Here is a 25,445-nt window from a genome sequence, read left to right as displayed (position 1 = left end):
TGTCCATTGTAAAAGAATAAGAAATTATAGAACAAATAACAGAAATAAGAAGAGCTTGATGTAGAAAAGAACTCAATGAAAACCATAGCTACTGGGGAAATACACAATACATGGGATAAACCCAGAACACGGTAAAAGTGAGACTTGGTATCTCTCTGTGCTGTATAGTACACATCACCAGATGGGCAAAATTTTAAGTCTGACCATGCCAAATGTTGGGCATTTAGGATAACTTAGAAACTTCATACGCTGCTGATGGCAGAATAAGTTGGTAAATAACTCTGGAAAACACTTAGGCATGATTAAGTGGAAGGTGGCCATACTGAATAATCCAGCACTTCCATTCTTAGGTATACATTCTAAATAGACACTCTTGCACATGGACACCAATAGACATGTACAAGAATATTCAGAACTATATTGTTTGTATAGCCCCAAACTAATCCAGGATCTCAGTTGTCAATCAAATAGATTAAAAAAAATTGGTATATTTATAGAATGAAATCTATACATCAATGAAAATGAACAGAGTACTATGTGGATGGCATTCAATCTTAAGTAAAAGTAATAAGTCAGAAAAGAATACAAAGGCTATGATTCCATTTAGATAAGTTCAAACACAAGCAAAGCTATATTGATTAAAGATGCAAACACAGGCAGTAGATTTTTAAGAAAAGAAAAACTTATTATCACATAGGACAGTGTGGTTGCTTCTAGAAAGGGAAGGAGGGGAACAGCTTCTGGGTCCTGTCAGTGACCTATTTCTTGTCCTGGGTGGTTTAATACATGGATGGCCTTTTTCTATAAAATATGTGTACAATAATAATTATACTTTTATACATGTATCATGTATTTCAAAAGGAAAAGGAGAACATAAGGACTGAGGAAGTAACTCAGAAATACAGCACAGGAAGACAAGAGCTTCTGAAAGGCTTCAGTCTATAACTAATAGGAATTCTAAAAGAAGAGAATAGGGAAACATGTGAAGAAATAATAGCCATGAAATTTCCAGACCCTAAAAAAAAAAGTACTTTTCAGATTGCACATAAAGCAGCATAAACAAATCCAGATCCAAACCTAGATCCATCGTAGTGAAACTGCAGAGCATTAAGGATAAATAGAAAATCTTAAAGACAATTAGAGGAAGAAGACAGCAAATATACAGGAACAATTATGTTGTTGAAAACTTCACTGTAAGTCCAGAGGACAATTATCTTCACAGTGCTGAGGTGAAATAACTGTTTACCTAGAATTTTATGCTTTGTAAATACTACTCAAGAGTGAAGCAGTGTAAAGACTGAGAATTTTCTACCTATGGACCCACATGAAAATAACAAGGTGCCTTAAGAAGAGGAAGGAATGCAGAGGGAAACTGGAAAACAAGAAACAAAGGGGAGCACAGAAACTCACAAAATTTTCTTTTAATAGTGGTATTTTAGTACTCAATAATTAAAGTTAAAACTAAAATTAACAATAACAGGAAAATGGGGGAGAGTATTTAATGGGTATTAAGGACACAAAAGTCCTAGTTATGCTCAGGAGAAGGATAGAAATATTGAATAATTTTAAATGTCTACATTTTTATACTTTTATTGGTGTTTTCAAAAATGTATATGAACCTATAAATTAGAAAACATTAATAAACAGGAGTTTATAAATACATACCTACATACTCTCGTATATTGAACAATGCTAAGGAAATATAGAAGAATACAGTTATTTGGGATCATTTATTTTTCAAATTCAAAATACTCTGTTATTTTGTGAAGAACATCTGGCCAACTCCATTGCTAAAACAAAGAGTTCTTTTCAAAATACAATACTATATAAGCTGTCAATCAGCATACTGAACCAACATGTTTATTCTTCTTTCCAAATAATTGAGAGCCTCTGAAGAGAACAGTGTTAGTAAAAATCAGATTTTTGTTAAGCTTAAGGAAATCACTAGTAGATGTTTTGCTTCTTTTTTTTTTTTTAATTTTTTACCTGAAGTTGTATACCATTGTGTTTTTTAAAATCACTTTTTTGATGTGCTAAGGACCACTAACAGCAATTTTCAGATAATCACAAGTAAGTAGTAAGATGTAAAACTGGGCAGGTTCAGTAAAACAGCACAATACAGTTTGGACTCCGGGAAGGGCCAATGGGAACCAAACTCTTTAATGACCTGGATAAAAGGTAGGCCATTTAAAATAAAAACAAAACTTTGGTCCACAATCTATAGGAAAAGAAAAATTCTGGAGATGTTCAAGAGGATTGGCTCCGCACGTAAGCAGATTAAAAATTAAAATATAAAGTGATATTAAAGTCCATAATTTGAAGGCAATAGGGCAGACAGGCAGTAGTAGATGCTGCAAGATCATGTGATTTCCCTGGCACCTGCTTTCTGCAATCTCGGATTTGAGGTTGTATTGGATTTAAAGCCTGTACCGTACCTTCTCGCCTGCCTTCTTTGTTCTAAAGGCATCTCCTGCCTCCCAGACCATGTGCTGCCAGAGCCTTTGCTAAGTCTACTAAGGTGGCTGGAGCCCAAGTTGAAGCCCTGAGCCTGCACTCCGACCCCTGAGTGCATCTTAACCATGCTCAGTGGCCCTTCTACTCCCGGCATGGATGAAATGTCACACGGCGGGCATCTGCTTCCCTGAGCAGCCACTAAGGGCTTGGATGATACAACCCAGCAGTACAGGAGAGTCTGTTCCCTGTGGGCTGAACCATGACTGATGGGAAACAGGACATAGAAAGGAACAGGGCAGACAAATTCCCTCTCCTGTCTTTCCTGTGCATTGCTCTAAGATTTGATTTCTTCCAGAAGATCTTCTGGAGAAGTTCCAGGTGCTGAGCCAACATACCTGCCAAGAGGCTCCTGAGTCTCGTCATAGCTCATTGTGAAGCAGTGGCCAGCATGGAAACACATCATATCACTTTGTTTTCCATTTTTTCTTGCCTTGTTTCCCTTATTTCCTTGCCTTTGCCATCCTGGGCTTGTACTTCCCAAATAAAGTGTGGGTACTTCAAGCCTTGTCACAGGATGTATTTTATAGAAGAGGTTTTCATATGAGAACTATAACGACACCTCTCATATTATTAGAGTGCTGGACACTTTCCCCTTGCCTCCAGGAATTACTCACCACTTTTCCCTACCCTGCCCTCTGCCCTGAGAGGCTGTTGACCTATGTCAATAGGTCACGCACACTCTCTGGCTACCAGTTAGGTCCAGTTAATGGGGTGCCCTGGTAGGAGATTGGAGGGAGAAAGTATTTATTCTCCTGGTGCCTATGAGGTCACCTTGGGTTGGTTGTCCTATATCCAAATTTCTTTCTGATTTCTGAGACTTATTTCCTCCTCCCATCCCTTTGGACCTAAGGGACATAACAACTTCTCACTGGCTACACTTAGGTCATGTACTATCCGTTGCAGATCCTCTCACCTTGCCCACTCCTTTGTAATTAATCTCCTTATAAATAAATTATTCCAATTTGAATTATTCCAATTTGAGAGTGCCATCCGCTTCCTGTTGGGACCAGTAGTGAAAAGAAATGGTTAAGTTATAATACAATTTATCTGCATTGGCATAGTGAATACCCATTGCGCATCAGTTAATGTTTGGCAGCAAAAGCAAATGATGTGCTATTTTTTTAATCACGTAAGAAGTCAAACCATCATGGTTCTGTCAGGAAACAGAATTCCATCACCTGAAAGAGACTTTAAGGAAGGGATTGTCTATGGGACAGCAGGCAAAGTAATCCACAGGGACGGTGAAGTCCCAGGGACAAGAAAGGGCAGAAAACATCACCACCCCAAATGCTGAAGGGCCAAGAGGAAGAAAGAGTGGTACAGTGCCCGAACCGGTATGAGTGGGCGTCCTGGAGGAGTGGCCATCTCTCCAGAGTCCCAGTGATGGAGGGACGCAGGCCCTGCCAGAGCCCCGCAGCAGGGCGGCAGCGGAGAAAGAAACACCTGAGCCTTCTCCCCCGTGTCAACCAATCTTCTCTGTCCAGTCTCTGGTCTGCAGTCAGTGCCTCCGTTGCTGAACCCACTTAGAAACTAGAATGACGTGGCCACAGGGGTCAGCCAGCTTGGGCTCAGAATGAGACTGAGAAGGGTAGAGGATGGGTCTGGGTGGGCAGGAGGTGGGAAGAGCAACAGTCAGTAACTTGTATGACCGGGATGTCATGCAAACATAATCTTAGTTTTGTGAAAAGTGATACAAGTATTTATGTATAAGAGAATGAACTAGAAGTTTAAAGTAGCTACCTCATGGTAGTAGAAGAATAATAAATGGTTTTTACTTTCTATAATGTTTGGTATGTTTTCCAAATTAAAAAAAAAAAATGGCTGTGTATTACTTTAAACTTTATCTTAGAAAAAATAAATACTACTTGGATGATGTGTTTATTTTAATTCTCATTTTTAAAGGAAATATTTCCTACCAGTGGCTCCTCAAGGTAAGAATTTCACTTCCTGAGCTTTTGCAGAACTAGGATCTCAATTAGAGTGAAGATCAAGGCCAAATGAGAGGGGCTGTTTGTTTCTAAGCACTGGTTTGTTTTCACACTATTCTTCTAATTGATGGGAAACAATAATCTAGTGTGGGTGTTTCAGTTCTAATCATATTAGCAGATGTAATCTCATTAAGCACTATGAATTTTGTTATGTACCAAAGCTGGTCTGTGATAGTCATTCTGTCAAACATATCCTAGACTTGGATGCACAAACCTCAGTGCATAGGCAATAACCTCGTGTAAACCTGTAGCTTCAAAATCCTTTCAGTTTAGACTGTAAACAAAATGTGTCTTTCTCAGATTACATTTGTTTTCCAAACTACTTTTAGAACTGTTTAATTTCTTTTTCTATTGCTTCATGAGTCTCATATTTGTATTTAAACCATAAAGCACCATAGAGAGGAGCAGGGTGGTATTGTCAGCCGCTTTCAGTCGGCCCTGGTGGTTTCCACACCCCGCCTTCCTCTTCTATTCATAGCTCTGTCCTCAGGCTCACTTGGGAGCTGGGTGAAAGCAGCTACTTCCTCCAAAGAAATATTTAGTATGCACAGAATGAGATAGCAGATTTGTGGAATGTCACAGACCAGCATTGAAAGCGATACTCCTAAAGCAAATCCTTAGCCTCCACCAATGTCTTAGCCTTTCCCTTGGGCTGAAGTAAGAGTTGGGGAGAAAAGAAACAGCGCTAAGCCACCCCCTACTCCCCCGTCATGCCCCCCTCCCCCCCACACACACACAGTATTAAACTCAACGCCTGTGTAAGCTGAGCCCCAGAGCTTTCATGGCCTGCCAGGCTATTTCAAGCTAAGGATTATGCAGAGAGAGCAGATGCATTACATTTTGCCATCTTCTGAAATCTAAAATTTTAAGTAGCATCTAAAGAACACAGATGGAAAACTTTGATTTCAGTAATTGTACTTTTTAAAGTGTTTTCCTAAACTTAATATAAACTTATAAGAATACGAATTAACACATCTTATTTATATTTCATAAATATCCACAGAACTTTTTAAAAAAATACTGCAGGTAAGATTCAGTTTAGCTTTAAAAAATAATCAGGTACATATCTGGAACTTTTTAAAAATAAGATTTATATCTGAAAATGCCAATATAAGTTTAAGGCAGTAACAACTGTAAGTGAATCATAAAATATATTTCAGACTCCATTTCCAAGTACTGTATTTTCATCTTCAGACTATGTGTACAAAGTTCCACTGCCATTAAAATACACTGAAAAGAAAAGCGTATCAGGTGAATGGGATCACAACTCTTTCTAGCAATATAAAACGTTTTCATACAATGGATAAACATGCCTTAAATGAGGATGGCTCTTTTGCCACCCAGTGTTACTAATGCACCGTCTCTGGCATTGCTGGCATAATGAAAAAAATAATTCTGAGTTCTCTCTAGAATCAAACTGGTTTCCAAACTCGCATTGTTTCGGGTGTAAGAAGAGCATCATTTTCAGCTGTAGGAACATATTTAACAATAATTCGTCCTGAGTAAGAATAACAAAGACAACCTCAACATACCAGGAACTATGTCTATATTTTTAATCTTCATAAGAATCATTTCAGACGTGGGTAATACAAACATTTCGGCGGTCCCATTTATTGGCGGAACTGTAGTCTTCCTCCTGTTGTGTGAACAGGCACTGATAGGATGTCACTTAGTCCCAACTGGGTCCTTTACTTCCACCACCAGAATTCCATCGTGACAGAGGATCGCGGACAAATCTTTGGTTTCAATGCCATCTGGCAGTTTGTACTGTCGGGTGAAGCTTCTTGAGATAAAACCATGCTCGTCCATTCTGGTTCCATGTTGAGCCTTAATGAGCAGCCAGCCCTCGAAGGTCTGAATGATGATATCTTCGGGGAGGAACTGGACCACGTCCAGCAGGATCTGGAAGCGTGATTTGCCTTCTTGGGGCAGCATCTCTGCCACTGAGTCCACTGGAGGAGCCTGGGCCGCCCTGGCTTTTCCCAGGTCCACGGTGGTTGGCCCGGGCAGCGCATATAAAGCGTGATCCAGCCTGCAGTCTTCCAGACCTCGAGCTTCAAACGCCTCCTGGTAACGCACTGGAATCTCGATGAGGTGCCTCAAAATGATTTTTGCCATGGTGGAGGCAGAAACAGCACCCAACAGCTTCCCTTCCGGCTGTGAGCCGCCCGTGGTGAACCCTCGCAGTTGTCGTCTGACCAGATTAGCAGCGGGAGCAGCTACTCACTTGTAACCCTGCACAGACGCAACCACTTAAAGAGAACTGAATCATCCCACCGCACGCTCACGCTTGTCTTTTCACACACACTGACAATGAACGGCTATTTATAGGGCCTGTGTCGGAGTTGCATTTAGCACACAGCCTGCTCAAGCTGCCGCGTCAAGCAGTGCCCTCACATTCTCAGCTCTCCTGGGCAGAGAGATGTGCCTGCCTTGCTAACCTCGAGAGGAACAGAGTGAGAATCAGAAACAGTATTTTTCAAATATCTGATTGCACTGCCCTTGTGAACTACAACCATCTAAGGGACTATGATTTCCTAGAACAGTCCAGAGGTGTGTACTCATCTTATAATAGGAGCTAAGATGCATTTATCCTCATTTCTGAGTGGAAAGCTGGGATTGATGAATCTAGCTGAAATCGATGAGGAGTTAAGATACACACACGTATTCAAATCTCAAACATTGAACAAACCCTGAGCCCTCTGTCCTCTATGTTTTATTTCATCTTTTACTCTTTTGTCCTTGAGGAACATCTGAGCCACATGCTCAGGGTTTATTACATTTGACTCATCAGAGATGTGATCAGATGACTAAGCTGGAGAACTGTCAAACCTCAGATGGGGATTGGAGGGCCATAGATGGGGAATCTTAGTAACGAAAATAGAGCCACAGGGGTGAGGAAAAAGTTAAAGCTTTGAACTAGTTGATATGAAAGCCCAAAAAACTAAGGATTAATCTAGTCATAGCTCTGCTATTGAATTGGCAAAGATAAATTACTTATAATTTCTCCACTATAACACCTTTCTATTAAAATTGCATTGAAAAAGAATGAGGCAACTCTCTATCCTGTGCTATAGAAGACTCTTCAAGACACATTAAGTAAAAAGAAAAGTCCAGAACAGCATATAATGTGCAACTATTTATACTTTTTTATAAGTAGGTGTTTGCTTATATAAATAGAATCTCTGAAAAATATGTCACTGGGCACAGTGGTTTCCTCCTGAGAGAGTAACAGTGTGATGGGGGGAGGGGGCAAGTCTGGAAAGAGACGTGCTCCTCACCGTAAACACATTTGTGCTCTTTAGTTCCACAGTGAAAACACACATGAGAAGGTTTTAAATATAGAAAGCTTCCTCTTCATGGAGGTTAGTATATTCTAGACTGGGTAGACTTGGGAATACAGTTCCTTTAATAACGTACCCATTTTCGTAGAATGAAAGGAAAATGCCAAAAAAAAAATTTAAATCAGAAAACAGAAGGGAACAATCTCCTTTAGCTCCTTTTTATTACTCTAAGAACCTCTGAGGACATTTTGGTATATACTTAAGAACATGTCCTAATAATGCTGTTCACACTCAGCTTTTGTGACCTGCACGTTACAGATTGGTGGCCTTCAGAGAAAAAATTGTGCACTTTTACATATGTCAATGCTCTCTGGCTCATAAAACATTGAGAGATGTTTTCATTGGTGTTGCTCTGAGTGGTGAGTCAAGAACAGAGTTCACTGTCAATAGCAGGAATAGATAGGATGGTAAGGATTTGCCTCCAACATAGTAGAAAAAGTCACAGCGAACTTGAGTGGAAGGCACAGATTTCTCATAACCCCCTGTCCCCACACGTGCATACTCTGCCCACTGTCAGCACCCCTCACCAGTTGTACATTTGTTACAACTGATGAACCTACGTGGACACATCACAATCACCCAAAGACCATAGTTTACATTAGGTTCACCCATGGTGGTGTACAGTCTGTGGGTTTGGACAAATATATAATGACATGTATCCACCAGTATAGTAGCTTACAGAGTAGTTTCATCATCTTAAACATCTGCTGTGTTCCACATATTCACCCTTCCCTCCTCTCAACCCCTGCTCTAAAATACTGCTCTAAAAATTAAAGTCTATTTAATAAACTAAAACTGAAAACTAAAACTGCTCTAAAAAAATAAACTCTATTAAAAAAAACAACTGAGAAGACATGGTTAGGGTGGGCAGAGAAGAATGTATCCAATGAACCCTGCAGTTTCTGGCCTCCAAGGACCTGTGCAGAAGGCAAGGGTGACTAGATGTGAGTGATGTTTCCACACGTGGCTATGTGAGTTGCTGAGGTTAAAAATGAGCGTCCACATTTCTGAGGCAACACCTGAAATTTCTACTTCCTGCCCTTTGGCATTAATCCTACACCTGAACTGCCCTCCTCCCCCTCAACTACCTTGACCCTTTGTCTTTTTGGGGACTCTACCAGGCTTCCCCACTGGTCTTCTTCCCCCCAATCTTTCCCTACTGTCCATCCTCCACATTGTAACCAGAGCAGCTGTTCTAGAATGAGGTACAGATTATGTCACTCCCTTGCTTTAAAATCTCAACCAGAAGCTTCTTGTTGTAACCAGAATGAAATCCAAAATCCTTATCGTGGCCTTCAGGAACCTATTATCCGGGCTTGCTGATCTCCCTGTCTCTCTCCCTTGACCCTGATGTAACCCCACTGGCCTCCCGTCTGTCCTTGAATATTCCAAGTTTGTTTCTTCCTCAGGCCCTTTGCACTCGGAGTCGCTTTTACATCCATTCTCAAAGTTGCTTCTTTCTCACCCTTCAGGCTTTGGGTCAAAGGTCATCTCTTCAGGCAGGTCTTTCCTGACCATCCAGCAAGAGGCTTCCTCCTGTCACTCCATTGCAGGACCCTCTTTTATCTTCCTCATCATTATCGGCATCTGAAACTATCTTACTTATTATGGATTTATATTCCAGTTGGGGAAGACAGACAATGGCTCTTTGAGGTCAGAAATTGAGGGTTAACTGTTGTATCCCCAGCATGTAAGACGGCACCTGGAAAATGATACATGTGCTAGGTATTTGTTGAAAGAACGAAAAAAAATCAAACTGCTGCTAATTTTGTAATTTTTATTTCAGCTAGCTTTCGATGCCACTTGGTCAGCATTCTTTGTACTTCAGTCTGCTTCTCCTATTTCTCTGAAGCGGAGATTGCAAACATCTTGCTCTCCTCAGGCCTTTCCTGCTGTCACTCTTCAGATTAGGTGACTTCCCTTGGGGCCTCCGCATTCTTACCCAGCCTTCTCAGAGGGAGAGAGAGAAGCTTCCTCCACTGCCTTCACCTCGATTCCCTTTGTTTCTTCCCTCCTCTTCTGGGCTTTTGTCCAACCAGTTATCCCTTGTTTGATGTTCTCCAGTCTCTCACTATCCATGGGCTCCTCTCCATCAGCCTAAAGCCAAGCATGCCCCATCTTTTAAAAATGAAACCAAACCTTCTAGACTTTATGTCACCCTCTAGCTAATTAATTATTCCCATCCCTTCCCAGCCCAGTTACTTGAATTTATAGCCTGCATTCAGTGGTCACTCTCTATGCTGCTGCAAAATAACTTCTGCCCTACTGCCAGCTCTGACCTTGGTTAGGTCAGTCATCCTCATTGCTAAATCTATACTTCAACCTTCTTCAGCATCTGACATAAGCCCCTCATCAGGAAAGAATGTGAACGATTTTTTTCTTAGCCCTCTCAAGAGGACAAGTAGAGATTTCTCTCACTCTGTTCCATGCGTTCTCAATGGGAGAGATATTGCTCTCAAGGGGACACAAATAGATTCTTATGAAGCAAAAGAAAACCCGTATAATCTAGGGTTGTATAAAATCTTAACTATTAGATAATGGTTTGTGGCCCTCTAAAGGGCCACAGTACATAAACAGACACATAGCATATCTGTGGTGGGAAAATTTCATGGAGGAGAGTTAGGAGAAACTAAATGAAACATGTCTTAAAAGACTCCTGGGGATGATGTAGATGCCTGATCACTGCACTGTACACCTGAAGCTGAGGCTGAACAATAATGAATGTCAACTATAATTTAATATATATGTAGTCACAGGATGTGGAGTACAGCACAGGGAACAGTGTCAGTGGAACTGTAACAGCTATGTATGATGTCAGAGGGGTAATAGATTGGGGGAGGGGGGTTATCACTTTGTGAGGAGTGTAAATGTCTGTTACATTGTTTTGTACACCTGAAACTAATTACAATAAAAAAGAAGGAGGTGTACCCATGCTTTGGGTGAACCACAGCCAAGGGCCCCCACTGCCTGGAGAGCAGCAATGGGATAGCCACAGCTGATGGCAGCGGTCTGGAAAGAGATAAAAGTGACAACCACAGGGAAGCATACACACGTGCCTAATGGAATCCCCAAAATATTTGAAGGGAGATTTGATTGAACCTTGCTGCAATCCTGTAGGCTAGAATCAGCTCTGAAATGCTACCCTTATGCCTGTTAAGCAGTTTACACTTTAGACAGGAGCCCTAAGAAGCACAAATAACATTTTAAAGGGTTTGAGAGGATGGAGAACATAATCTTCCTGAGACTTCGCTTTGATCGCATCATCCTTCCTCTGAGCAAAGAGTACACGCAGTGGTTTTAGGCTTTCTCATATGAAAACTGTAGTGGTTGTACAATCTGATCTTGACAGGTTTTTATGAATCTGCATATATATGATTTCCTCCATCATATCTTCCAAACTTTTTTGGTGTGGGACTCAAGGCCCCCACCAATATGACCAAACAGGTGAGTGGAGGAGACCATCTCTTCTAGGGCTGCTCTCCATTATCCGTACTCTCTAGACTAACTGCCCTGCTGTCCTCCAAACACTCCTTCTGCTTCTCTGTCTTTCCTTTTTCCTCATGCTATTATTTCTTTCAGTCTGGATGCTATAGTAGGCTGAATAATAGCCCCCTGGAAGATATCCGTGTCCTAATCCCTGGAATCTGTAAATGTTCCCTTATATGGCAGACTTTACAGATGTGATTAAGTTAAGGATCTTGAGATGATGATGAGATTATTCTGAATTATCTGGATGGGCCCCCAAAGCTATCATACTTATTTGTTTTTTGTGTTTTTGGTTTTTGCCTGTTGAAATTTCCCATTTTTAATTTTTATTTTTAGGTTAGATCTGGTTTTATTCATTTATTTTAATTTTTTTTTTTTTTTACTTCTCAATTACAGTTGACATACGACATCATAATAGTTTCAGGTGTACAACATAATGATTAGACATTTATATAACTTGCTACATGATCACCCTGATAAGTCTGGTACCCATCTGACAGCATACATAGTTATTACAATATTACTGACTGTATCCTCTACGCTGTACTTTTCATCCCCATGTCTATTTTTATAACTGGCAATTTGTAATTCTTAACCCCTTTATCCTTTCACCCATCACCCCCTCCTATCACAATTGTTCTTATATGAGAGAGGCAGAGAGAGATTTGACACACACATATAGAGGGGACGATGATGTGAAGACAGAGCAGAGAGAGATGGGAAAATGTTGGCCTTGAAGATTGGGGTGATGTGGCCACAAGCCAAGGAATTCCAGCAGTCACTAGACACTAGCAGAAGCAAGGAACAGATTCTACCCTGGAGTTTCAGAGGGAGCCCTGATGACTTCTTGATTTTGGACTGCTGGCCTCTAGAACTGTGAAAGAATAAAAGTGTGTTGGTTTCAGCCACACAGTTTGCAATAATTTGTTACAACAGTCAGAGGAAACTAATACAGATGACTTCATTCTTGTCCTACTCCTCATGCTCAAAATCTGTCCCTCCTGTAAGGCTTAACATTCTTTCTCCCTGTAGAGTTTCCATATTATTTCAGCTAAACAATTTTCCTGTACTTGCTGTGTATGAGGGTCGCCTGGCACCTTAGTTATAAACTCCTGGGTCTCATTTGATGCATTGTTAAGTAAGGCAATCTGCTAGGAATCATGGAAGTTAGAGAAGGTGTTGAAGAACTAGCAAACAAGGAAAGCTTTGAACGATTCTACTAGTTCATTTGGTTTCGAATGTGCTCATGAAGCTTCAAGTCCACAACTCTCAAGAGGCCAGTTATAAGATGTTTCCTGATGGAAATGGTATCACGCTGGAATTGGTCACCTGGCACTGTTCAGGGATGGACACGCCAGGGATAGGAGTTTACGTTTGGAGTGATTCTCCACCAGGTTTACTCTTCCTTCCTCAAGCCCTTCCTGCTGGGTTCACCAAGACACACATATTCAGGCTTGGTCTTGATCCTGCTCCCAAGTCCATTATAACCAAGGCAAATGATTCATCAACAGCCTCAGCTCACTTTGGCAGGGACTTGCGACAAAGCTAACCTTCCTAGGCCTTGTGACATAGCCTGCCCTCTCGCTTCTCAGACTAGATGCCAAATCAAAGACCTTCCTACGCTTGGAACTGACCCAAGTTGTAAAACTGACCATTGGCCAAGATTTCCTCCTCTCTTTGTTTTCCTCCCTGCCAAGTTCCACAGTCTCTCTGAAAGCCTGGATTATGTCCTAAACCTTACTTAGCTGGTGGCTGGAGCCAGAGTAGCCCTGTTCTTTCTGTAAATGTGGATCCTAGTCTCTATCTATGCCCTCCACCTGCTAACTGGGCTCCTGCCAGACTGTCTGACTCCTGGGTTAAAATAGCACCTGGGATCCTTGCCTCCCATGGAATAATGGTCTGTAATCACTGCTCGAGCAGCTATGGTCTTTGACTTAGTGGAGCCTGCAGTACAGACAGCGAGGGCAGCCAGGTAGCTTCTTACCTACCCTTCCTCATCTTCCTTTTCCTGACGTTGATTTTCTGAGCTCAGCAGACCTCCCTACTGAATCTGCCATTTCTCTGTACTTGGGCTGCTCTCATCTCCACTAGATCTACCACTTGATGGTGGTTAAGAACATGGAATAAGGGCGTGTTCTCTAGCATGTTACTTCACCTGAGTATGTTTCAATTTCATCTCTGAAATTAGCATAATAATAGAATATACTGCCAGGGTTGTTGGAAAAATTGGGGTTGATTCTGGCCTAAAGCATTTTCTCCATAAGGCATTGTGCTACATGATCAATAAATAGAAGTGTTTCTAGTGGTCTCTCCAGGTGATAAGCAGGCCGGCCACTTGGAAAGGTATTCATTGTCCATCAAACACTTTACTCCTTTTACTCAGCTAATCTTTAGAATCCTCATGAAAAAGCACGAGGAATTTTCTGGGGCAGTACAGGTTTCTGAAACCCAGATGACATTGAAATGAAATAAATTATAAAATCTTGGACACAGAGAATGTTTTTGACTGTCGCTGAGTGTTTGGTACAAGGTTTCTGCCTCCAAAATAGGACCCATACAAACATCTGTCTTTGGCCCATGTTAACACTACCATTCAAAGTGATGTTTTCTAAGATATCATCAGCTCCTTTGAGTTGCTAGGCAAAGGGAAAAAAAGGCATGACATATTAGCTTTGGACTTGAAAGAACCAGCGATCTTCTCAAGATTTGCACTGAGCTGTAGAAGTAAATCCAGATACGATGTGATATGGTGGTTTGAAAGTGACGCCAGGAGGGATTTCATGCGCGATAATTGCCCTCTGGTGGGAGAGACTGGAATTACACGGATGAGAGACAACTGGAATTCTAAATGAGTAATTTTTACTCCTCTTGCCTTTTGACTCTCTGTTCCAAATAAAGGTCTCATCTACTGAAACCATTTCACTATTTGGCCCAACTCTTGCAGCTTTCAGGTCACTTGTGTTGGTGTCGGGGAGCAAGATGAAGACTGGCAGAATTTTGAAGAATAAGTTTTGAACCCTTGCTTTCTGATTGAAAACTAGCAAGCGTAACCTATGCTGGTTCTACATACACATACATCTCTTTAGGCATCATAGTAGAGTCATTAAAGGAACAGTTTTTAGGGACATAAAAACCTGAATTTGAATCCTCACTCTGCCCTTTTACTATCTGCTTGATCCAGGGCAAATCACAATCTTCCTAAGGCTTAATTTCTTCTGCTCCAGGAAAATGAGAAAAATACATGTATCTCTTAAGGTTGTTTTGAGGATTAGAAAAGAGGTATAAAACACTTAGACTAGAACCTAGCACATAGGAAATGTTCGATAAATGTTAAATATTATGTGTAATACACAAGAGCATTAAAGCTCTTTGAAGAAAAAGCTGACCCGTTTTAATTCGGTAGTGGCTATTTTTAAAAGAATAGCATGTAGCATTGCCCTTGTTTCTTTACACATTAATCGAGGCCTTGGCAAATATAAGATGTTACTGGGTAACTATACAAGCCACTCATTCTGTGCAGATAAGGGTCAGACCAAGCTAGACTCTGGGAGGAATGTGCTAAGGCTTCCCTGTCGCGCCAGAACTGTCTTTATCAGCTATGATCAAATGATGTTTTTCTTTTTCCACAATTTGCTTTTAAGCCCTTTGGTGGTACTAACATTACTTCTTAGTTGCTGAACTACTAAGCCTGAGAAACTCCAAACTGCTTTTTTAACCTGAGGGACATTCCAAGGAAATACTTATTATAGCTTGCTCACAACTGGTTCTTGGGCACTTATAAGTTATTTCTTCCACAACATAGTTTAACGGAAAGGTCAGATAAGGATGTCACGTTCACGTTAAAGAAAATGAAGGATTGGGGGGGTGGGGTAGAGGGTAGAGTCACAGACCAGCAATCAGAGGCAGAGATAGAAGACCAGAGTCCTAACTAGCTTTGTAATCCGGGTAGGTCCTCATAACCTACATGAAACTCAGTTCTCAGCTGAAAACAGAACAAGGGACTGAACCAAATTGATAAGGTCCCTTTCAAGTTTAAAAAAAAAAAGAAAAGAAAAAGATATAGAAGAAAATAACAAAAGAAAAAAACCTCTTAGGTCTTATGCTGATGACATACAGCCTGTGTACCCCAAACGGTACCATTTTCCTCTTTGTCACCCACTTCGCAGCTCCAGCAGCTCCGTTTCTGTCCATTTCACAATACCAGCCAGGGTTGCCTATCTCTAGTACTAAAGGGCAAAAGGGAAGGTGTTTCAAAAGACATTCTTATCTGAGCGCCCTGCATCAGATATGAGGAGTTAATTAATAGGAGAGGAGGTGATCATCCTCACGACGCTGGAGAAGAGATTCCATGCTCCTGCCCTGCTCCCCACGCTCGTGGAAGACCTGCCCTGCACACCTCCTCTGAAAGCCTGATGCAATGGCACCCATGGCCTCCCAGCTGTCACGTGGCCTCATCCCCAGCCAGTCCAGATAAGCAGATCCAGGGTGGACCCCTGACCAGAGCTAAGCCAGTCAGCTTCTCTAGGGTTTGGAGTTGAGATGCAGGGCCTTTAGGCCCTTGCTGGCCTGGCCCCTGGACTGAGGTGTGCATGGAGGTGAAGTGGCCACTTCCTGCCATGAGACGGCCAGTCTTCATGTCCACCTCACTCTCCTTTCTCTGGAGGAAAGACCAGAAACAAGGGCTCACGCAGCCTCGGAGACAAGAGTTGCCTTGGAACTAAGAATTCCCTAGAAACCAAAAAACTGCTAACAACAGTTCCCAAGCCACTGTGTCTTTGTGGTCTGGGAATCAACACTTGTATCATGTGAGTAAAATGCTGCTTTTTCTAAAGCTAGTCTGATAGGTTTCTGTTGGTCTTTAAAAAGCAAACACCTACTGGCAAAAGAGATTTGAGGAATTTATTCTGGGGCTCAAGACCCCAAAGAGCCCATGACTTAAAGGACTAATTCTCAAAAAGGGCATTTCAGACTCCACTGCAAGCCATTGGAGATGTACTTTGGGGCAGAAAGATTTTGGGATCCTTCAAATGCACAGGTAGCTTCCTGTGCTATCTTCCTGGCCTTGGTGGGAATTCTAGAAGAACACACTTGGCTAGGCTATCTATGTCATTTGCAAAGCAAGAAGAAACTAAGATTTAAGACCTCATAGATAAAAAAATTAAAACTCAATATGGTATTTTTACAGCCTTAACTCAGAAGGCCCCTTTGGAGGAAGAATGACGGCTTATGCAACTGATTTAATCTTCTCCCGTGCTCGTGGTCCACCTCTTCAAACCTCATGGGAGGCACTGTTACATGATGGTCAAGATCATAAGCTACAGAGCCAGTTGCCTGAGTTCAAATCCTGACTCCACTCCTAACCAGAACAAATTGCTTATCGTGTTTTCCTGAAAATAAGACCTAGCCGGGCAATCATCTCTAATGCGTCTTTTGGAGCAAACATTAATATAAGACCCGGTCTTATTTTACTATAATATAAGCCCAGGTCATATAATATAATATAACATAATATAATATAATACCGGGTATAATATAATATAATATAATATAATATAATATAATATAATATAATATAATATAATATAATAAATATATAATACTGGGTATAATATAATATAATACCAGGTCTTATATTAATTTTTGCTCCAAAAGATGCATTAGAGCTGATTGTCCAGCTAGGTCTTATTTTCGGGGAAACAGGGTAATATTCACCTCAATGGGTTCTTTGAACATCTAAAGAGATCATCTACAGAGCATCTGGAAGGGGCCAGACGCTTCTTTAAGTACTTGTACATAACAACAAAAGGTGGCATATATGCATGTAAAGTGCCTTAGCTTATTGGTCACAAGAGGAGCTAGAGAGGCCACTAAAAAAAGCTGGGTGTGTGAGCTGTGTACAAGTAATGAATTCATGCTTAGTCCTTCAACTGTAATACCGAGTGGGAATTCATAGAAATGTGCATTAGAAACTCACCGCTTACAGTAATTTGTCAGTAATAGTCAAAGAGCAGAACAAACCCAGTGGTTCATTTACCTCTGGATGTGTCAGACAGGAGTCCTGACCATTCTGATGATGCCGCTTTCAAAGCCCCAAAGCAAAATGCACTGTCTCCTGGCACATTCGGAGATTGAAGCACACAAAGTCAACAGGCTCGTCTTCCTAAGTGAGATGATGTCATGTCAGAACATTAGCAGAGAGTAAATACTCAAGTGTTCCTTTCTTTCCTTCTACAAAACACTAGCTTTACTGTGTCACCAGGTAGCATTGCAATAATCTAGCCGTATCCTAAGTGCCTCCTTGGTAACATTTTGGTAGTCACAGCATGTGATCTTATAAGTGGTATTGCATGCATTTCTCACAACACTGCACAATCTTTCTCCCAACCCCTGAAAAGTATAGACTTTTATACTCTCCTACCATCAAGATTGCACCCTCCAACCAACCTATCCTTACAACTTCACTGCCTACATCTCCTTCTCCAGCCTAACCTTTCCTGCAAACACACACACACACACACACACACACACACACACACACACCACATGACATTTACCCACTGAAACTTTTCCCCAGATTTCCAAAACACTGTGCCAGGTCATTATATTATGTGTGTCAATTGAGTTCCCAGCGGGAAATGTGGCATCTGCAAGCTGAGTAATTTAAGGAGAGTTCAAAAAACAGATTACGGCAGCAGTGGGCAGAAAAGCAGAGATAATGCAGCGCCCCCAGGGCTAGCAAGAGCAGGAATTTATAACCACCTTTGGGCCCGGAGAAACCAAGGAGAGGGGGGATAGCTACTGGAACCCAGAGTGACAGCTCTAGGAAGTCCAGCTGACAGGAGTGATAGCCCTTACTAGAGACACATATGAGGTCTGACAATTTCATTCGCGAATTCATCCTAGAAAAAGTACTACATACCTCATTGCTGAATATCACTACAGTCACCTTCGAAGAACTCCCCATGGGAAGCTATGCACTGACACCAGCGCCTAGTTCACCTTTCAAAGCAATTTTGGAACTCTTTTTCTGGAATGGCCATCAGAGCTGTCTTCAAAATTTCAATATTTCCTTTATGTTGGGGTAAAGAAAGAAGTCACTGGGGGCCAGAGCAGATGAGTAGGGAGGGTGTTCCAATATAGTTATTTGTTTACTGGATAAATACTCCCTCACAGAAAGTGCCATGGGAGCTGGGAGCTGGTGCATTGTCGTGATGCAAGAGCTAGGAATTGTTGGTGACAATTTCAGGTTCTTTTCATCTAACTTTTTCACGCAGCCTTTTCAGCACTTTCAAATAGTAAACTTAGTTAACTGTTTGTCCAGTTGGTACAAATTTGTAAGGAATAATCCCTCTGATATCAAAAAAGGTTAGTAGCATTGTTTTGACTCTTGATTTGTACTGACGGAACTTTTTTGGTCATAGAAAATTGGCTAACTTCCATTGTGCACTTTGATGCTTTGTTTCTGGGTCGTATTGGTACACCTATATTTCATCACCAGTGATAACATGGCCCCAAAACATCGCCTTGCCTCTCCAAAAGGTCTTGGCAAACTTCGACTCTCCTTTGCTTTTGTTCATCAGTGAGCTTCTTTGGGACCATTTTTGCACGTACCTTTCTCATGCAAAGATTTGCAGTTAAGATTTTCCTGTTTCTCTATTGATGTTTACTTGGTCTGCTATGCTTCTCACAGCTGACTAGCTGAAGATTTTGATGCAAAATTCAATGAATTTTTGCAATGTTTTTGTTAGTTCTGCTCGTTACTGGCTGCTCTGATATCTCTTCATCAGTGACGCGTTCTCTCCCTTCTGAAAAATGTTTAATCCATTTGTACACTGCCATTTTCTTCATGGCATCATCCCCATAAACTTGGACTAACGTGTCCCTGATTTCACTTCCACTCTTGCCAAGTTTAACAAGAAATTTAGTGTTTGTTCGTTGCTCTAATTAAAGCTCAGACATTCTTGCAATGGCACATAAAAATACGCCACAAAAATAATGAACGCCATTCAGCAAGACACTGCCACATGTCGACAGGAACACAGCTGTGAGACACTGATATACCAAGGTTATAAAACCTTACTGAGGTATTTGTACAGTGCTGCCAATGTAAGCACACAGTGGCACATTTGCGTACATAATTGTCAGACCTTGTAGAGAGCCTACTGTGACCTGATGGGAGAAGCTGGGAGAAGAAATCCTCTGACCTCCCCTTGCTGCCTCCCATTGGCTGAGCCTATCAGGAAGCCAGAGGCAAGGGACCCATTGATGCAATCCATGTGGTCAGCCTCCCTGAGCACAGAGCAGGCCAGAGTGGCTCGGGAGGACAATGGAAGAGATGCAGCAAGTGTTTGTGGTGATAAAGTTTGGGGCACAACCACACATGCTCAAGCAGTAGTTTTCAGAACCAGCAGTAATAAATCAACAACACATTGGGGTTGTCACAAGGTAGGTTCCCCAGGAAGCAGACCCTGAGGGGGGTCATTAGCATGCAGGAGGTATATTCGGGGTCAACACCTGTGGGTCAAGACCTGTGGGCATCATCACCAGTGGGAGAGTAGGGAATGAAATCTATCTTACTGCTCCTTTTGTCAAACTGGCCCAAGAGTTTCAACCAGAGACGAGTCCAGCTTTGATTCCCAATAATGGACTATGATCCCAGCTTTGATTCCCAGTGATGGAGTGTATTTACCTTGGCCCTTTTCAGTCCACAAATAACAATCTCTGGGGTTCCCACATCTAATAAGCTCAGAAACGTCCCCATTGACCACACTTTCTAGCACAAATGGATTAACCACTGGGGAGGAAAAATTGATTCCTGGGCAGGTGAAAGAGTCTTACATATTACAATGGTTTATGGTCCTTCAAAGGGCCAGAGCACACAAATAGGTGTGCAGTATATCTAAGGCCGTAAAATTCCATGAAGGAACAGAGTTAGGAAAAAATTTTAAGAAAGGCACACAACGCCACTGGAAGGGTACAGTGTCACTGCTGGCCCTTTGCAGTGACCCCGTAGGCACAAGCACCATTTCCAGCCCCAGCCTCCAGCATCATCTGCAGGACCTCCTGGGTGCCTCCATGACAAAGCTTTCCTCTGTTTTACTCCTTGAATAGGAGCATATGAGGCCATGCTGGAACACACAGCTTTGTGTGTAGCCAATGTGAAGAGGTGAAAACTGGCCAAACTTTTCACATGATCCCATTAACTTTGAACTCTTGCTTTTAGACACAAGTTGTGCCAGGCTCATCTGATACCCTCCATGACCCAAATCTGAAATAAGCCATTACCCCATAGAGCCCAGGATCTTTTTAATGGGAGAATACTATTAAGAGATCGCAGTCTGGGGGTTATGTATGCTCATTGCTTATACGCCATTTCTACAAACAGGGCTGGAATATATAAACTAATTTTAGAACATTTTCATCACCCTCAAAAAAAAACTTTGTACCCATTAAGAGTCACTCCCCATTCCTCCACTCTCAGTCTGGATACATTTTTATTTCAATTTTGTTTTTGTTTAGGTTTGGTGACTGTGACATGCAAGAACCCAGCCTAGTTTTAGCTCAAGTTTCTTTCTGGGCAAATTCGAGGGTGACATAAAAGAGAGCACAATACATTTCATTCCTGCCAGGGCCATTTTCATTCTCCACTCTGCCCCACCCTCCAGAAGAATGTCCTGGTCACATATTGAAAGACAGCAGGAGGTAAATCTCTGAGGAGCATCTTCCCAGCTGTCCCTAGCCCTACTTTAACTAAACCACCCCTCGCTTCTCAACCACACCAGTGGGTCCCCCAGGTGCCATGTTATACACGAGACTATGCCCCCAGCCACAGTTGATTGTACCAGAGTTGGACATCCAATCCAATTAGGCCAGAACCCTTCCTTGATAATTTGGAGAATCTAAGGGGAGCAGATTGTCAGAGGGGAGAAGAGGTAAGATAGAAGGGAGGAGGATTTTGTCAGCTTTCCTGCACTTAGTCTGAGTGCATTTGTGGTGAGCAGGATTCTAACATGGTCCCTCAGAGACCCACCCAGGCATACACCTATATAACACCCTCCTCCTTCCATGCAGAAGGACATGTGAATATGAGGTGTCACTCCCATAATCTATTATGCTACATGACAAAAGGGATTGTACAGATGTAATTAAGGCCCAACAGCAGTCTATTTTGAGCTAAAATGGATATTATCTTTGCTAGGACTCACTTAATTAGGTGAAAAGCCTTAAAAGCAGCAGAGAGATTCTGCTGTCAGCTCAGGAAAAAACAGCAAACAGCACCTTACAAACTGCCCATAGAGAGGGGTGGCCTCTAAGAGCTGAGCCCTCAGTCCTGTCACCTCAAGGAGCTGAATTCTGCCAACAAGCACATGAGCTTGGAAGAAGTCCCCGAGCTCCAAAGGAGAACCACAACCCTGGCTGACATGTTGATTCCAGCCTGTGAGACCCAGCTTACCTGACCCAGATTTCTGACCCATAGAAACTGTGAGAGTATAAATCTGTGTTATTCAAGCCATAAGTCTGTGGCAGTATGGTACACAGCTATATATAGCTAGTACGCCATTCCAAAGGCCTCACTGCACTGCTGGGTTCAAAAAGCACACAGCCTGGCAGGCTTTCATAAATTCCTCACTTCTTCCTTGAGCTAGTTACCAATAGTTTATTTCTTTCAACCAGAGTCCTGGTATCTCTCTCTCTCTCTCTCTCTCTCTCTCTCTCTCTCTCTCTCTCTCTCTCTGTAATATGTACATATATTTGAACAAATACATATCTCTATGTAGAAGGAGGTCTATTAGGAGGAATTGGCTCACAGTATTATGAAGGCCCATAATCTGCTGTCTGCAACTGGAGACCCAGGAAAGCCAGTGATGTAATTCAGTCCAAGTCCAAAGGCCTGAGAACCAGGGAAGCTTGATGGTGTAAATCCCAGTCTGAGGGCAAAAGAAGATGAGATGGGATGTCCCAGCTTAAGCAGTAAGGCAGGGAAGAAAGGGGCAAATTCCTCCTTCCTCTGCCTTTTGTTCTGTACAGGCCCCAAAGGATTGGATGATGCCCACCCACCTGGGGAAGGCATCTATTCTGCTGATTCAAATGCTAATCTATCCAGAAACACTTTCATAGGTACACCCAGACATAATATTTAATCCGGGCACCCTATAGCCATTAAGTTGACAAGTAAAGTTAACAATCACAAATCCACCCCTTTTCCACCCAACTTGGCACCCATATGTATCTCCTTAAACCATCCTTAATCTCCAAATAAAGACAATAATAAGGTCATAAATCCACCTAACATGATACAACTTTCCTGTGTACCACCAAAAATGCACTAAACCCTTCCCCAGAAGAGGAGGTAAAGTCCTTGAATAATGCTTACTCTTCTCCTTGGTATCCCATAACTTAAATACTGTATGATGCAAAATTAACAATACTTAAATATTATTATTTAACATCAATGCATATTTTGTTACATGATAAGGGAATACGAGAAGAAAACAAAAAAACATATTAATACACATACATATACACAAACGTATTCATAGCCAAATAAGGAGGAAATACTTATGACAATTACAGTCCTCATTTCCGGTATTTATAACTACCTTCTTTTACTATCCATTTGGTATTCCCTTTGCTGTCAGCAAGCACTTCAGCTGGTCATGATTCTTTACCTGGCTTCGTGACCCAAACCTTTATTCCTTAAGGGTCTGGGCCATTAGTAGTTCTTTCTGGATTGGGTTATAGTTTTCCATTGACCTTAATCGCAAGGCATGGAAATATTAAAAGACGCTGTAAAGGATCTCCTGTATTCCAGACTTATTCTTTCTTACCTCCATTTTGGGGCAATAGTCCAGTTTCCCTTTAATAGTCAGGATCAAGCACTCAGTCAACATCATGACTCTCTTCTTTGCTTGTTGATTCAGTGTTGATTCAGAGAGGAGCCCAAAGTGGCCTAGTGGCAGTCTTAACTTCCAGTTCAATGTAAATATTATGTCTCCTGATGAAAACATTCCTAACTCTGGAACTAAGACCTCTAGGCCAGGACAGCATAAGATGATGGGAACCGGAAACAAACACTTTGCTAGTGGGTCACTAAGGGTAATAGTGAGTGGTGCCTCTCCCATTTTCACCCCATTGATCCCTGGACCTGTAAGTCTTGGCTATCAGTGAAACAGCACTATATATTGGACACTGATTCAGAGCATAAGTGGCCTTCCAGAGAACTTTGCCCTAGCCTTGCGAAGTATTCTCACCGAGCTGGCACTGTAACTGAATCTTCAAAAGGCCATTTCACTGTTCTATCAAGACAGGTGCTTCAGCATGGTGAGGAGCATGGGAAGACCAGCGAATTTCATGAGTGTGGTGTCACTGCAGCACTTCTGCTGTGAAGTAGGTTCCTCAATCAGAAGCAATGTTGTGTTGAATACTATAATGGTGGATAAGGCATTCTATGAGTCCATGGATGGTAGTTGTGGCATTGCATACAAGGAAGGTAAATCTGGATTCAAGTAAGTGTCTACTCCAGTAAGAACAAAATGCTGCCCCTTCCATTATGGAAGCAGTCCAGCATAATCAACCTGCCAGCACAGAGCTGCTTGATCACCCTGAGGAATGATGCCCCATCCGGGGTGCAGTCTTGGTCTCTGCTGCCAGCAGACTGAGCATTCAGTGGTAGCCATAGCCAGGTCCGCCTTGGTGAGTAGAAATCCGTGTTGCTGACCCCATGCATAATGTCCAACTCTGCCACCAGGGCCACTTTGTCACAAGTCCACTGGGTGAAGACAGGGGTGGCTAGAGTGAGAGGCTGACTGGTACCCACAGAATTGGTCATCCTATCCACTTGCTTATTAAAGTCTTCCTCTGCTGAGGTCACCCCTTGTGAGCATTCACATGGGACACAAATATTTTCATGTGTTTTGCCCATTCAGAGAAGTCTATCCACATACCTCTGCCCACATTTCTTTCTCATTAATTTTCCAGTCGTGTTTCTTCCAAGTCCCTGACCATCCAGTCAAACCACTGGCCACAGCCCATGAATAAGTACGTAATCGCACATCTGGCTATTTCTCCTGCCAAGTAAAGCGAACAACCAGGTGCAGGGTTATCCCAGAGAGGGGCTGTAGTGCTACAGATGCCCACTTTGGGATGGTGTCTGCATGTTATGCAGAACCACCTAGCTTTCTCTTCCTCTGCCAATGATGGCAGGGAGGCCACAGGTGCAGGCTGGGAGAGAGAAGTCAGGGTAGCAGGAGGAAGACCACAGGCATTCGGGCCACTTATGTAACTTACTTGTGCCTTCAGGACCTACGTGGACCTGATCTCGTAGATACCATTTCCATTCCATGAAGGAATGTTGCTGTGCGGGCCCAACTTTGTGATGTGGTGGGTTAGATAACACCCAGTTCATGATGGGCAGTTCAGATTGCATGGTGACTTGGTAGCCTATGGTTAAGCTTTCAGTCTCTACAAAAGCCCGGTAGCAGGCCGAGGGCTGTTTCTCAAAAGGAGAGTTATCTGCAGGTGACAACAGGGCTTTGCTTCCAAATCCTGAAGGTCTGTGCTGTGATTCATTTGTAGGGATCCTCCAAAGTCTCCAAAAAGCACCTCTGTCTGCCACCGATACTTCAAGCACCACCTGGTTAAATTTACAATAATCCATATTCGGTCTCCAAGAACCATCTGTCTTTTGCACAAGCCAGATTGGAGAGCTGAATAAGGAACTCGTGGAAATCACCACTTCTGCACGTGTCATATCCTTGATGGTGACACTGGTCTCTCTAATCCCACCATGAATGTGGTATTGCTTTCCCTTTACATATTTCTATCAATAATCATGTTTAATTTACCTCCCCTCTCCTTTGCATGATGGATGACGTAAACCTGACTAGAATGGGCAAAAAAAGTCATGGAAAAATTCTAAGAGGGAGACGTGGGGCCAGGAGCAGAAGAACAGACTATGATTGAAGCGATTAAATATAAAGTCAAAGTAGAAGATGAGTATCTCAAAGTAATACATTTGAACAAAAGCATGCTTTCTTCTGAGGTCACAAAATGGAAAAATACATAGATTTTTCAAAATATGTTTCATCATGCCTTTTGGCACCAAAGTGGATGA

At 42.1% G+C, this 25,445-nt stretch overlaps 1 protein-coding gene and 1 long non-coding RNA gene across 2 annotated transcripts in view; one reads left to right on the top strand and one right to left on the bottom strand.

The window, feature by feature from the left end:
* LOC148758477 (uncharacterized) overlaps positions 1-25,445 on the top strand; it is a 71,623-nt gene that overhangs the window by 34,973 nt on the left and 11,205 nt on the right. The window lies entirely within an intron of this gene.
* Positions 5,558-6,820, bottom strand: HSPB3 (heat shock protein family B (small) member 3). Its single transcript, XM_019756146.3, has one exon. The coding sequence runs from the start codon at positions 6,618-6,620 to the stop codon at positions 6,168-6,170; it is 453 nt and encodes a 150-aa protein (XP_019611705.3). The 5' UTR covers positions 6,621-6,820; the 3' UTR covers positions 5,558-6,167.

This window comes from Rhinolophus sinicus, chromosome 3 (assembly GCF_057876585.1).
Source record: "Rhinolophus sinicus isolate RSI-liver-muscle chromosome 3, RSI-T2T, whole genome shotgun sequence".
NCBI classification, from domain to species: Eukaryota; Metazoa; Chordata; class Mammalia; order Chiroptera; family Rhinolophidae; genus Rhinolophus; species Rhinolophus sinicus.
Note: the sequence above shows the minus strand (reverse complement) of the source record. Positions and strands in the feature narration are given on the sequence as shown.